Here is a 14,083-nt window from a genome sequence, read left to right on the forward strand (position 1 = left end):
GACATATAATATGTGTGTGAACATGCTAGTTTGTGTGTGTGACAGTGAAAGGTCAGAACGCCGGTGGTGACTGCAGTGTACTCCTATGATTTATCTCCCTGTGAGAATTTAATTTCTAAATTTCTGTTCCATTTCTGAAGGACGGTCTCTTTCCAGGCATTACACAGCAGCTGCGTTGTGGCGGGAACTCCTCAATTACTGTGGCCATCTGTGGCTGATAAATGAGATAAGAGCAATCTGCATGCTACTGTATATTGCTGGAGCAAACTGTGTGTCTGTGCATGTGGATGTTCGTGTGTCTATGTGTTTGTGTGTGCGGACATCGTGTGTGAATCCCAATAGTTAACAACACCTCTTTACAGAAGTCAGCAAACTCCAGCTGCACAGACTCAGAGCTGACACATTTAATCAGGGTTTTTTTTCCTCTCACGGTTTATCGGAGAAAGATATTTCTCACACCCGTGCCTGCTCTCACCATCTCTCTTATCTCAGGATAACATTCCCACCTTTTCTGCATCTATACTTTTAGCTATTCCTCTGTCAGGTCACTTTCTGCACCAAACCTGTTCAGCAAGACATATCAATAGTGCCGGGCAATGAAACAATAACGACAGTCATTGCAATTACTTTTTCTTGACAGCAAATTTTAATGAGCTGGATAATTTTCGGTAACGTATTGGGTAGAGTTACAGTGAATTAGCTTTTTTTAGGTGTCGTGTGGTGCTCCAAAAAGCCAATCAAATTGAAGAGTAATGTTGGAGAATTCTATTATCGAGTCTTGGAAATACTTCTTTGAATAACATGGAAAGGTACAAGAAATTGTTACAACCAAGTAATTGTTTTAGAGTGAGCTGTAAGTCTGATTTCTACACATTCCAACACATAAACAAACAGAGGCACAGTTGTGTGCTGGAAGAGTAAAACATATTCAAAAACAAATTAGATTGTGCTCAGATTTTGAGACTGTGTTTTATTTCCTAACTGTAGCATGCATCATTAATGTGGTGTAATGGTTGCATTGTTGCTGCTTCCTTCATTACCCTTCATTATTTCTCAAGGACTTCGGCGAAGATTAAACCTCAGCCTACCGGGGTTTATACGCTCGTGAGGGCAGGTGTTTTGCTACACGTGTGTGAGAGTGTGTGTGTTTTTGTGTGCATGTCTGTTGTTTGTGTGCCCTTGTCACTCCATTTTCTCATTTCTGAAATGGAATAATGAGTCCAGATGAGCTTGTGAAAGGCTCGGCAGTGCAGCTCGGCCTGACTCCCCACCTGGCCTGCTCCTCCTGGCCTGTCCCTTTATTAGCTTCCCCTCATGCTGGACACAACAGGAACAGCTTGGTACCCTCCTCCTCTCTTCACCACTCACACCTCTCCCAACTCTATTTTCCTGCTAATTACCTTGTTGTACGAGCACCAAATGCTACCTAACGATTCACTTAATTGCAGAAGTGGTACATTAGATGATATCAAAGGACCTTTTTAAAAGTCATCGAATCCCATTCCAAGCACCATTTAGAACCAACCCAAGACATCTGTTTCATTTCGGTGTTATTTGCATTTTTAAAGGTTACAAACTGAACATAGCAGCAAAGGATACAAATTATTACCCCCTAATACCCCTTATATACGCCTAATACACATACAACCACATACACATCAGAGGGCCTGAGTCACACTTGACACTCAATTAAAAGTGCAACTGTTCACCCTACATGCTTGTATCTGGAGCACAACATACAAATGCTACCCATCCACCTGAAAAGATGGGGCTAATTAACATTTTCCTTAGGATTCTATCGCCCCAGGTGTGCCTTGTCACACTTACATATACACAGATATCCGCAGTGCCAGCAATTTATTCAGCAGTGGCTGCAGCTAGCATTTCTGACACAGGCTTCACAATGATTTATGAACCTGCTCATTGACCTAGTTTATTCTGAAAAGAGGAAAGGGGGCACATCCCCTCTTATATGCGGCATATCCATCTCATGGAGCTGGCCCTGCAGTCAGTTTTGGAGAGCATGGGAGGAGGAGTGAGATTACAAAGCAGACTGCTCAGATAGCCTCTAGGCAACACGTTTCCAAGTTCTCCTATCTTCTGAAGTGCAGAAAGGTGAACAACAGCTATAATGAAATCTCTTCCTAAATCCAGGAAAGTGATGTCTAAGCATTATCCTCACACTCTGCACATGCACCGCAGACTTAGATAACACAAGGCAGTTCATGCCCCTGCCCATCCATTTGTGAACAATGTGTGTTCAACATCTAACACTTAAAGGAAACATGGTTGGAAGGCTAAGCACAGCAAAGGCATAGTCGCCCCAATCTGGCTCTTATTAATAATGCAAAGGCACGTCTCAGAGGCCTCTTCCCCCTCTTCCTCTTTACTCCACCTTTCCTCCTCTAACAGAGAGAGTGGTGAGTGCTGCCCAGCTTGATGTCCAGCATGCAGTAGCGCAACTCTGCTCAGTGGACACTGAGTTCAATCTGTTTCAGAGCTGCAATTCAATTATCTCACCAGGGTCCTGCTCAGCCACTCGTGAACAGAAGGGGGGCAAAGATGTGTTCAATACAAGGGAGGGAGAGAGGGAGGTAGAAGACGAGGGGGGTGGGGGGCTGGGGGGGGGCAAGACATATCATAAACACGAAACCAGTTCAACATGGATATATATTTAAATGCTGCTTTTTCTTGTGTGATTAGCTTTGGCTTAACAATCACTAGACGGATGTCAGGGCCTGATAAGGCTAATCACTACAGTAAGCCAATGCAGAGGATTTAGAACCCTACCCCCTTCAGCCCTCCCCAGCCCCCCTGAAGACCTGGCTGAAAGAGAAAACTGAGAAAGTCCAGGGCCCAAAACAAACCAGGCATGGGCCCTCCCTCCTCTTTGGGATTGAGAATATGAACATTTGGTCTATTCACTACATTTAAAAGACAGACTAATATTATCATACATTCAAGAGAGAGGCAGCAAGAGAGACTGTGCATTCACACTAACAATAACACTATGACAAAACAACAAGGGAGCTGTGTCAAATGAGTGCAGTGCCATTTATGAATATTTTGGTGCCCTTAGCCACATACTTAATTGGTTCAGGTACCGATCCTGCAGATCAGCTTCGGGACATCTCTGCTCAATATCCTTTGGACTAGGTGTCGTTAAAATTTTAATAAATCATTTATGTGTTAATATTATACTCTTCTTCTAGATTTTAGTCTCCTTTCCCCCTTATCTCCTCTATAATCTACACAGTGCCTCTGAGGGCTGTTCACAATTGAATAATTTATATCAACAATATTCTAGTTTAATTAAACGTGGTCGCACTGTCCCACCACCATCAAATAATGTAGTAACTGCCCCTGCTGGACTAAACTTGACTCACCAGTACAACCACCTCTCACACCCACACTCCACCTGTCAGACCAATACTGGCATTCTCAAACTGTGAGTGTCTCATGTGAGCAAAACGGTCACTACAGGATTATCTACAAATGGAATTGACACATCAGACATCATCATCAACTAGTTTTGTCTCTGGAGGAGTGCCTGAATCTCTCTATCTCAAATCCAGTATCACTGGTAATACCCTTCATATGTGTGTTCTTATTTCTTCACCATGCTAGCTCTTCCTCATCCCCTCGTCTCCTAGCCTCATGACCTCTCACCTTTAAGCACACCTCTCACCTCACTACCTTTAAGCCATTCAACCAGTCAATGCTCTATTCAACCCCCTCTGCTGCTCAACCGATAAGGAGGGAGAGGGAGAGGGTATTGAAAAGAAAGGCCAAGAAACGGTGTGAGAAGGGAAAAATAAAATAATCTAGAGACTTCATCAATTTTTCATGAATTTTCATTTAGACTAGAGGAGCCCTCTTACAGCAATCGATAGATCAAGCTGCTGTCACGCAGTTAGCACCTGGGGGCTGCTGGAAAACCCTTGGGAAGGCAGGGGACTGGATCAGAGGCAGAGACCAACCCCCTCCTCTCTAACACATAAAGTCCATTTCCCAAGGATCACAAACCAACTACCCTTTCTGACTTAGAAATCCAGTTACAGGTCCTTTTCATCAGGTGAAAGATGTCAGAGAGCATTATTAGCAAGAGGTTTGGTTGGTTAATGTTTTATGTAAATACTAAGGAGAATGAGAGCTGATACAGCATTAGATAGTGTCAATCACAACTAACACACTAAATCACATTAAAAGAAGTGAAGCATCCAAAACTGTCAGTTTAGCTACCACTAATAATTCTTATAATGGGATTACGCCTCATGAACATAGCCCTTGTTTGAAACACAGGGCGATAGTTCCACCAGTTAAAACATCATAAAGCCTTAGAAACTTTCTGCTCCACCCTATGGCAGTTTGGGGTCCCGGGGAGCTGCTCTATAGGAAGCCCAGTCTGAGTCTGCTGGGGGGGAGCTCATCTTCAAAGGTAATTTGATCCACAGCTCAGGTTTTGCCTGTCAGTGTTCACCAACACAGTCCAGGCAGCCTGTGTCAAATGTCCATCAGGACTTTGATCTGTGCCTGTCGCTCTACCCCCACCCGCCTAAGAGAGACCATGTCTACCATGAAAACATGTCCCTCTCATGACGTTTGACAGTAGCTTTATGTCCAACTCCATGGTCTGCCGACAACTTCAATAAGACTCCCTTGAGCTAAGAATATACCAAATGAATCTCAAGTCCTTGATCTCTACAGCTCATTATCCCACCAAACAATATCACAAATGTGAGAATTCAGCGGAGTTTAAATGTCCCATTCAGACATACAGGAAACTATTAGTGTTTGCAAATAGAGAACACTAAAAGCAAAATCATCTCTAAAAGTGGTGTTATTACAGTTGCTTCAAAGTGATCATTGATTTGTTTACTGCTATTCCCGTTAGTACAGAGAATGTAATTTTGCATTTTGTATAAATCAAATATAAAAAAAGATTGTGTAATGATGACAGGAAATGATCAAATATGATCTTTCATTTATCCTCAGCAGAATGCAAATCCAGTCTTTACATCAACTGGAAGCAGCGAGATCAAGACTTTTCATCCACCAGCCAAATTACTTATTCAATTATATGAGCAAAATGATTTCAGCAACACAGGAAAGAGGGGAAATTAAGAAAAAAAGGAGACAGTTTTGACTCACATGCTACTTCCAAAGATGCGTTGCGGCTGACAGCTTCTCCCAGGTAGTTGCGGGCCACGCAGACATAGGCTCCCTCATCCGGTTTGCTCCGTCGTCCATGAACGATGCGCAAGAAGAAAAGCGAGCCGCTGGGCAGCAGCATGCGGTGAGAACGTGAGTCATCTTTGTCCGTTTCCACTCGCTCTCCATCCTTGTACCACTCTACTGTCGGGGTTGGCCGCCCCTCTGCTTTACAGTTGAGAGTGGCGGGCTCCCCTTTGGATACAATCAGGTCAGAGGGGTGCTCCACAATCCGGGGTGGGGAGTCCTCCTGGCGCAGACGGGATCCTGGAAGAAAAAGAAGAGATGCAATTAAGTATCAGTTCAATATTCTAATATACAAGACCTTCTCGAGTCAAACAAACAGGTACGCTATCTGGAAAATAGGGGTTGAATTAATAAACATAACTAATTGTTACATAAACCATCCAACTTGGTATGACCTCGGGATCTCACAGGAGGAGCTACAGGGTGTGGCTCAGGTGTTAATTTCATCACTGAAAAGTATGACAAAAAATATTTGCTGGCAACCTTTTTTGCCATGAACTTTACTAAATAAAATATAGTAGACTAATAATTATGTAATACAATAACTAAATAAAAAGCTTTTATGAAAAAAACTGACAAAATGTAATGTAAATGTAAATTAGACAATGAAAATGCAGCAACAAAAAAGCTGTGAAAAACTGCAGAAACAGCCAGCACTCCACTAAAACATGACAAATTATCTACATTTTCATCAGAAGACTACAATTAATGTGAACCTTTTCCTTAGCTTGCTTCCACTGCTGCCCTGACCTGGAAAAGCGGCAGAAAATGGATGGATGACTGTAGCTAATAGTTTGTCTTGGGTTAGAAGCATGTAAAAAACATATACTGAACCCTTTAATCACCATTTCAGGCCAGTCAAAAAGCAGCCATCTGCTCTTCCCCACCCTATAAGCAAGGGCTTGTGGGTAATTGGACCCATGGGTAACCACTGAATGGAGGCGTACAGACAGCTTACATCTGAACTATACACACACAAATTATATATTTGGCTTTCAGTGGGGCGCAAACAAGTAAAACTGTTGAGTCCACTGTCGAAGAAATACACATGTGATGTGAATATTTATGCTGGGGTCCAGACTCATGTCAAATGCTAATCCCTTGTGGCTGAAAACCTTGGCCCACTCCTTTTTATTAGCAGTTGGTGAGCTCTGGGAGTCTGGCAGCTAAGATAATGCTCCCCAAGTCAGAGTGCTATGTGTGTATGTCACCAGGTCTTAACCATGGAGATAAGATGCTGTAGGCCACACATACGCATTTACATCACAGGGGCCCTGGGAACCAGGCAACAATCAAACAGTTTGATCGTGCATCAAACAATCAAAGCCAGTAAAGGGAATGGGGAAATGAAACTTTTTCCAACAGCCATATCCTCTTTCTTTAGAACCACATTCAGTACACCATCAATAACTGATTCAGTTGGCAGCCAAATGTTAACCAGTCAGTGTTGTATTAAGTCGAGTGCTGGGTTCTTTGTCTTAAAATTAGTTGTTGCAGGTGTGCATGTGATTGAGCCTGCGTTGACGACTGTGCCCTTCCCCGGGGCAGTGCAGTGGGATGAGGCCTGCTGTACAGACAAGCAGTGTACCACATAGTTCTTTGTGCCTATGTAAGGGCTAATTTCAGCGTGGGATGAAGGCAAAACAGTGGTGGTTCCAGCTCTTTGTTTGGCCGGGTATGCACATGTTCCACTACCCCTTACATTTAAATCTCCCAGGGGAAGCCGGGACAAGCTGTACCCCAGTCTTTCCTGCCCAAGAGTCTGCGGGCAAAAGGACAGGCACAGGTAGAAATCCATACATCAGCACAAAATACACTCCAAAGACTCTGAGTGTAGTCATTGTGTGTGTGTGCACATGCATGTTTTCACTGTGTGGAAATCTACACTAGTCCACCATTTGTCTTAACAGGGATCAGGCATCAGATAGTGGCATATTGGCCCCTGAACAGAAGGTAGTCTGTTCTCTCTTCTTCCTAATTTGGGCTAATTCCCTCCATTTCCCTGTCATTGATTAGTGATCAGGCCTAGTGTCTTGCTCTAAGTGGGGCCACAGACAGGGGTATGCAGTAGAGGGGGTGGTGATATCCTGCTCCCAGAGTGCATGATCTAATCTCATTGGTATTATGTGGAAAACTGAAGATGTACTATCGGTGGTAGAACAAAAACCTACAATATGCTAATGGCACTTTTATCCAATCTCTTTCACCAGCGGTAGGTAACAGTAGCCAACCTAGCCAGCAGCCAGTTTCCCTGTCAGAGCAGGGGCAGAGGGGCAAGTTTGTATTCTGGCAGTAAGTGACTTAATAAATGAAGCAGTAATTAACACCGTGACATTGATAAATGGAGGGCAAGATAAAGGACGGACATGGAGACCCCCATCTCCCTCAGATGGAGTGTCAAATGCACATTTATTCTTATCTCATTGGAGCATCTGCTTCCACCATAATCCACGGGCCCTGCGGTGTCTTTCCACTAAGACCAATGTGCATGCACAGCACTAAACTGCGGCGACTCCATTCGATTTATATCAGTCTAATTTCTTTAAATCCAATTTGTATTCCAATCTACTGCCTTCTAATCACTTAAACCTTGAGTCTCCATCTGCTCTCCTCTTTCCTGTGGAAATGAACACAGCAGATGCCTCTACAATTGTCCTTTCACTGCCAGAAAAAGCTGAGCCGGGTGCACACGGGGCCAGACGTGACTGGTCAGTGTCCTTCCTGAGTGCAGGTTGTCAGGTGTAGAGGTAGGAAAGGTTAAAAGCACATCCATATGCCATCTAATATGTTTAAAAAGAGGCACATTAATCTTAATCCTGAATAACCTTAACATGTAAACCTTGACTGTTGTTCAGAAAACTTCCCTTTCATAAGCAAAAATCAAAATGTTTGTACCAGCATGTGTGTGGGTGTGTTTTACTCTGCCATCATGTGGCTCCCCAGTCCCGGTGATGCCCCTAAATGTTCGCTGTCCATGAAGATCAAATAAAAAAACTAATTCATACCCCCACCGCCCAGCCATCAGACCAAACTCCTCACAGAAGTGAGAGTCAATTTCCAGCTTCCTATTGGGCCCCCTTTCTCACTCTCTTTACGGTAAATGGGCTTTCTGTTGCCCTTTTAATGCGATCATTGGTGCTGTGCAATCAAGTGCTCTCTGAGCTGAGGCGAGTGCACTTCACTGGGTCTCAGGGCACACGCTCCAATCAAAATGCTGTGTTTCCCCCTGTCTGCAATAACACCACCATTACTTTTCACCACTGCTGTGCAGTCATCCACTCCTGGAGGAAAGCAGGAACCATAGAACAAACAAACAAGCACACAGACAGGGAATGAAATCAGAAAGGGATTACTGAACCAGAAGCTGATTCTTTCCTTCCTTTTCTTTCTAGTCTAGTTTGGCTTCACTGAAAAATGCTGCTGTCGAAGAAATATGCAGTATTCCTACTGTATGGTGTTTTTCATTCTTAATTCCAAGCAATATTTTTTTATTATTATTCTATTTTTTTTAAAGATTTTATTATAATATATAGACTACCAAGAGGTTGTGATAGATCTGTCTGTATTACTTGTTTTTATGTTGTTTGTCTGAAACTTTATGTTGCTGCCTGTCTTGGCCAAGACACTCTTACAAAAGAGATTTTTAATCTCAAGTGAGGTTTTCCTGGCAAAATAATGGAAAAAAATAAAGAAATAAATAATTCATGTTTGTGAAATACAAGCAAATCAATGTAAAGGTTTTACATGGCTTCCATGATACAACTGTCAAAATCCATGATAAAAATACTACTTTTCCTATCTAACAGCTTATCCTCACTCACCCTATTCCACTGACCACACACATAGAAGTGGTCTTTTCTATTATCTTTGTCACATATTTATTCATGTGTGCAACAGAAGGTCAGGCCTTTGATGATGTTTTTGTAATTATTTTCATTAGCTCCCAGGAGAAATTCTAGCCCACCAACCAAATCAATACCCTCACCAGTCTCAGCCAGAGCATAAAAGGAAGGGCTCCCCAAAGAGATATTAGTTATTCTGCCAACAGACATGTGCTCTGATCACAGGTAACCAATGGCAACCTCGGACCAAGGAAAAAAGTTTCAGTCACTGAGGCCAAGACGCAGTAGCCCTGTACTGTGGATACTGAAATGGCAGGGGTATTTCAGGCAGAAAGTGCTAAAACCCACCAAGCTGAGTGAATATAAAATTGTAGTTAAAAAAAAAGAAAACTTCAAAGAAATTTCAGAAGAAATGAATTATGCAGTAGATCCATGTTGTCCATTCTGAAATATATTCTCCCCCTGCTTCCCATTTCTGCTGGCTCTCTCCACTTCTCCTCAACCTCCCACTCCATCTTCTTCTCTCTATATATCTCTGCCTCTCCCTCCCAATCTCTCTCTGTTTCCCTCACTTGATCCCTGTCCTGTTACATCCTACCCTCGCTGTGAGGGTGACGGAGTCATATCCGTCATGTCATCAGAAGGGAAATGTGAGAGCGAGGCAGGGGGAAACTGGGGGTGGCGACAGACTGATGTTACTGGCCGTCCACGCCTCTGCACTGGCCTGCCGTGACACTTGCAAGCAGCTCATTCTGCACCCCAGATTCATCTTCTTTACAGCGGGCTGTCAGTAGCGTCACAGCACATGAGCCCCAGTATACCCCAATACCAGACACACAACTCATCTTGGTGAGGTGTCACTAGAGACAACCTGCTTATCTGCTGGAGTCCATCCCAGCCTACAGCCAGCCACCAGATATACAGCAAAATCCTCACAGTGAGGACACGGAAAGAGAAATGAAGGGTGTTCACAGGTGCAGAGCAGATTCTTCCTCTTCATCTTCTGTTGCAAGAAAGGGAGGGAGTTCAAGCTAGTTAGCTAGTAAGCTCACATGATGGGCTCTGTTCCACCTCAGTGCTCTGCATACTGCCCCCCCTCCCTTCTTCTGCTAAGATCTATACTCTGAAAGCAAACACAAGGGTAATTCTAGGAGCTGCTCTCAACCTCTCACTGCATCCATGCTTGCCTCCAACAAATATCAGATAGAATTCCACTCTGAGAGTGTATTTCGGGTAGTGGTGTGGTGGGGTCGTATTGACTCTGCATCTGTGTATTTGCCCTCTCTACCTCATGCAGTTGGAATATATAAATAGATAACTGTGGGAAACAGAGTATCTGATTTTGCTGCAAAGGGCTATTTCACATAGCAAGCAGTTTCCCTCTTATTTTTTTTAACTCTCATTCTCATTCTTGATTCTACAATCAGTTGATGAACAGCAAGCTGATGTGATCTCTTTCTCAGCAGATGGCCTGTCAGAGAAGAGCTGAGATTGCTGACCTGAAACAAGAGACTCAACTAGAAAAAGAGGAAGACATGTGTACGGTTTAGATCTCTTTATAGCAAAGTGCAAGTGTGTTGATGAGGGTGATGCTTGCTCTCAACCTATCAGCTGATTAGTGTAAGGAGTACAGCACCAGCTCTGTGGGACTGTCAGGCCACTGGTAGGAACACTAAACTGTGTGATGCAGATTAAATGATTTCCAATGCCAGGGCAACTCAAGCGTGTAGCTCGCTGTACCACCCCACGTTCTTTAGCCTTCTCCCTTTTCCTGCAGATCCTTCTGACTAGCCAGTGCTCAGCCATTTGCTTTCCCGCCTCTGCTTTTGCAGTAGTCTTGATATTAAATATGTGCGCTTGCGTGCGGAAAATCAACGATTCAAATCCCAGAACGTAGTAAAAAGTAGTAAATTTGAGAAGTACAATTGGATGATTATTGCTACTACTATGGAGGAGCCCTTGAGTTATGTATAGTAATGTCCGCTTGCTCTAGTCTGGCAATGGTTATCAGTGGAAAACTATGAGAGTAACATTTTCTTTGGTCATTTTAATCTCTGTAAATGTGCTATGAAGTCAGATACTGTAAGCGAGCAGCAGTGTTTATGTTTAAGCTCTCAGGATACATGCCTGTGTGTGTGTATGGTGTGCATGTGAATGTAGACACAGCTGGGCTCAAAAATCACATCACCAATTCCCTACTTTCAACCATTGGCTACTCTAAAGAGTTCCTATGGAGAGGAGTGCAATGAAATGAATGGCATCAATTGATTCTCCCTCAAGCACTGTAATCTCTTTACCTGCATTGCTGAGCTGCCCCCGCAGATTGAATAGGGAGAAATAAATATGTGCTTTATTGCTTTAGAAATGAAGGCGAACGGGAGGGAAGGGTGGAAGAGATGCCTTCAGGTGTCCATGACACACTCTGTTGAGTGAGAGATGAGTGGATAATTGGAGGTGTGCCGTGGGTCCTGACCTGTAGTGAACACATTGTAGTATCCCTGCATGTCAATGAGGGTAGTCACCACCTGCAGCCACTTAGTGGTCCTCAGCCCCACATGTGAACATGAGGAATAAGAGCTGTAACCACACACCATCCAAGTGATGGATTCAAGGAGCAGAGTGAGGTAATCAAATGACCCTTATAGCCCATAGTTTGTATTTTTTAAGGTGCAGCATAGCAAGTCAAGATGAGATTTATTAAATTTCTATTCCATGGGACACTTCATCTGGTCTGGCTTAGGGCTACAGGGTCAGGGGTGTTAGCAGTAAGTGGATGAAGGACTCATTCAATTTACCCTGGCCCATATAGTATACCCATGCTAACAAAAAAACAATGGGCTTGGACGGTTATCAATAGCGTTCACAAACATACACACACATATACCCACTACATTTAATAATTCTACCACTGGCTGGGTGTTACCGGGCCTCTAAATGACAAATGTCTGTGAGCAGCTCCCCAGAAAAAAACATCACCATCCTGGAAACTGGAGAGTTCAAACGTTCAAGGATGTGATTAAGGCTTTCTTTCCTATCCGCTGCAATGGTTGTGACACTTGGCTTGTGCCACATTCCACACTGAGACTTCAACCACAAAGCTAGTCTCACCACGGGGTCATTATATACAGTAAATCAACTCACCCCTTAACAGAGCAGTGTGGTGCCTTGTTTTTGCAGCAGGGAAACAACAAGTACAGATTCCCACAGAAGTGACATATGAACCTTAATACTCAAATTACTATGTATGTATTAATGTAATCGTCTTCCATAATTTCTTATAATGACAGTACTGTTAAATCAGGCTGTCTGATGAAATTGTCTTTTAGCAACTGAACAACAGCATATGACATTATATATATTAGCACATAGACTGCTTTAGACTGCTTATACAACAAGGCTATTTAGAAATACACTGCCAGGGAACATGCCATCTTATTACCAAATAAGGACTAATAAATGCAGCCAAGAGACACCAAGAATAATGACAGCACATTATTCAAAATATATCCAAGCCAAATATTAGTACACAGTATTTGCAATTTGTAGAGGGCATTAGTTATATCAACACATAAATACTCATATATTAAGCCAGGGAGCCAGTTATGGAAGTTGACATGCCCTTACTGACACGCAGGGAGATTTCAGTCTGTTCACAAGAGGTCAGGACCCACAGAGGATCTCCAAGTTACTATAGTTTCCAAGCTGGTTTGGTAAGTGATAGTGTATAGTTTTGAGTCTCTACTTCAGTTGGGTTAGATTCCCTAGTTCGTTACAGGGAAGAAAAGGTACCAAGCTGTCATGGTTGGCTGATACATAGACCAGCTGGGGATGGAGACGGTGGAACGAGACACTTATTCACTGGCTCCACCACTCTGAGTGGCATTACAGCTGCGCTGGACTACTGCTGCGTGTGACGGATGTGTACTTTAGTGTCGTGCTCTGGTTGTCCATCTTCACACATCTCACACTGAGAGACAGCTCATGCATTTTTATCACAAGGCCTGACCTCATCGTCAATACACTGGTGAGACACTCAGCTCAGGTACACTGTGTTGAGTGAGAGATGTCACACAGACTCTTGACAATGAAGAACAATAAGATACTTTACTGAAGAAGTGCTGAAATGAACCGATGTTGACTAGAAATATACTATAGACAGGTATGTTTCTTAAACAGCAATGTGTATACTTTGAATGCTTTCTGCATTCAGCTCATTTGCATTTTATTTAGTGTCTCATTACTGGTTCCTTTTGCAAAGAGCTTTGTTTAACCACAGTGTCTTCATGTATGCATGGCTGCCAGCATGCATTTGCCTACATCTGTGTGTGTATGTGTGTGGGCTTGCACCCATGAGCATGTATAGTCATATATAGTTGCATGTACTTCTGCGAGTCATTCAACCTTGACATCCTATCCTTCTATCTGAACATTGCTGCGAGACAGCCAACCACAGGGCAGCGTGAGGGCAATGGTATACCGAGTAATTAGTCGCTCCCCAACACACGATGTTTCACTGCGGCATACAACATAAAAACACTGATAAGGAGCACACGCTGTCTCTTCCAGCAAGTTTACAGCATTACAAGCCTGTGTTGTATACGCCATCCTGACTTCCTGTCTGCATTTTGGCACGCTTTTAAGATAATCAAGTTTTATGGAGATAAGAATGCTCGTCACATCCACACTACTGTTCTACATACAGGGAGTTTTGTTTGTAACCGCTGGCTGGGTATTTGCCATTGATCAATAAGGGTTTATTCAATATCATCTAATCATCAGGGTAGGGATTATATAACTGTAATCAGATCAACATTTTCTGTCTGTCAGCCTGCCTAAAAGTCTTAATCAGCAACAGAGCAAGGATTAGATCTGTGTCATGGGGCCCAGAGGGGTAAGCACAGGTGTGTATTCTTTAAGTACAGGTGTGTGAGACAGGTGAAAGCCCTGACCGCTTGCTTTAGTCAGCATGCTCAATAAATCATATCACTCCTCCCCCTATCCCT

The 14,083-nt window shown here is 43.2% G+C and overlaps 1 protein-coding gene across 12 annotated transcripts in view; it reads right to left on the bottom strand.

Annotated features, from left to right (window-relative positions):
* Positions 1-14,083, bottom strand: part of robo2 (roundabout, axon guidance receptor, homolog 2 (Drosophila)) — a 343,264-nt gene that overhangs the window by 143,919 nt on the left and 185,262 nt on the right. For all 12 annotated transcript variants that reach the window (XM_042413857.1, XM_042413867.1, XM_042413866.1 and 9 more), the window contains one exon: positions 5,152-5,478. In XM_042413857.1, coding sequence (XP_042269791.1) covers positions 5,152-5,478 — 327 coding nt within the window. The remainder of the gene's footprint in view (positions 1-5,151; positions 5,479-14,083) is intronic.

This window comes from Thunnus maccoyii, chromosome 6, assembly GCF_910596095.1.
Source record: "Thunnus maccoyii chromosome 6, fThuMac1.1, whole genome shotgun sequence".
Lineage (NCBI taxonomy): Eukaryota > Metazoa > Chordata > Actinopteri > Scombriformes > Scombridae > Thunnus > Thunnus maccoyii.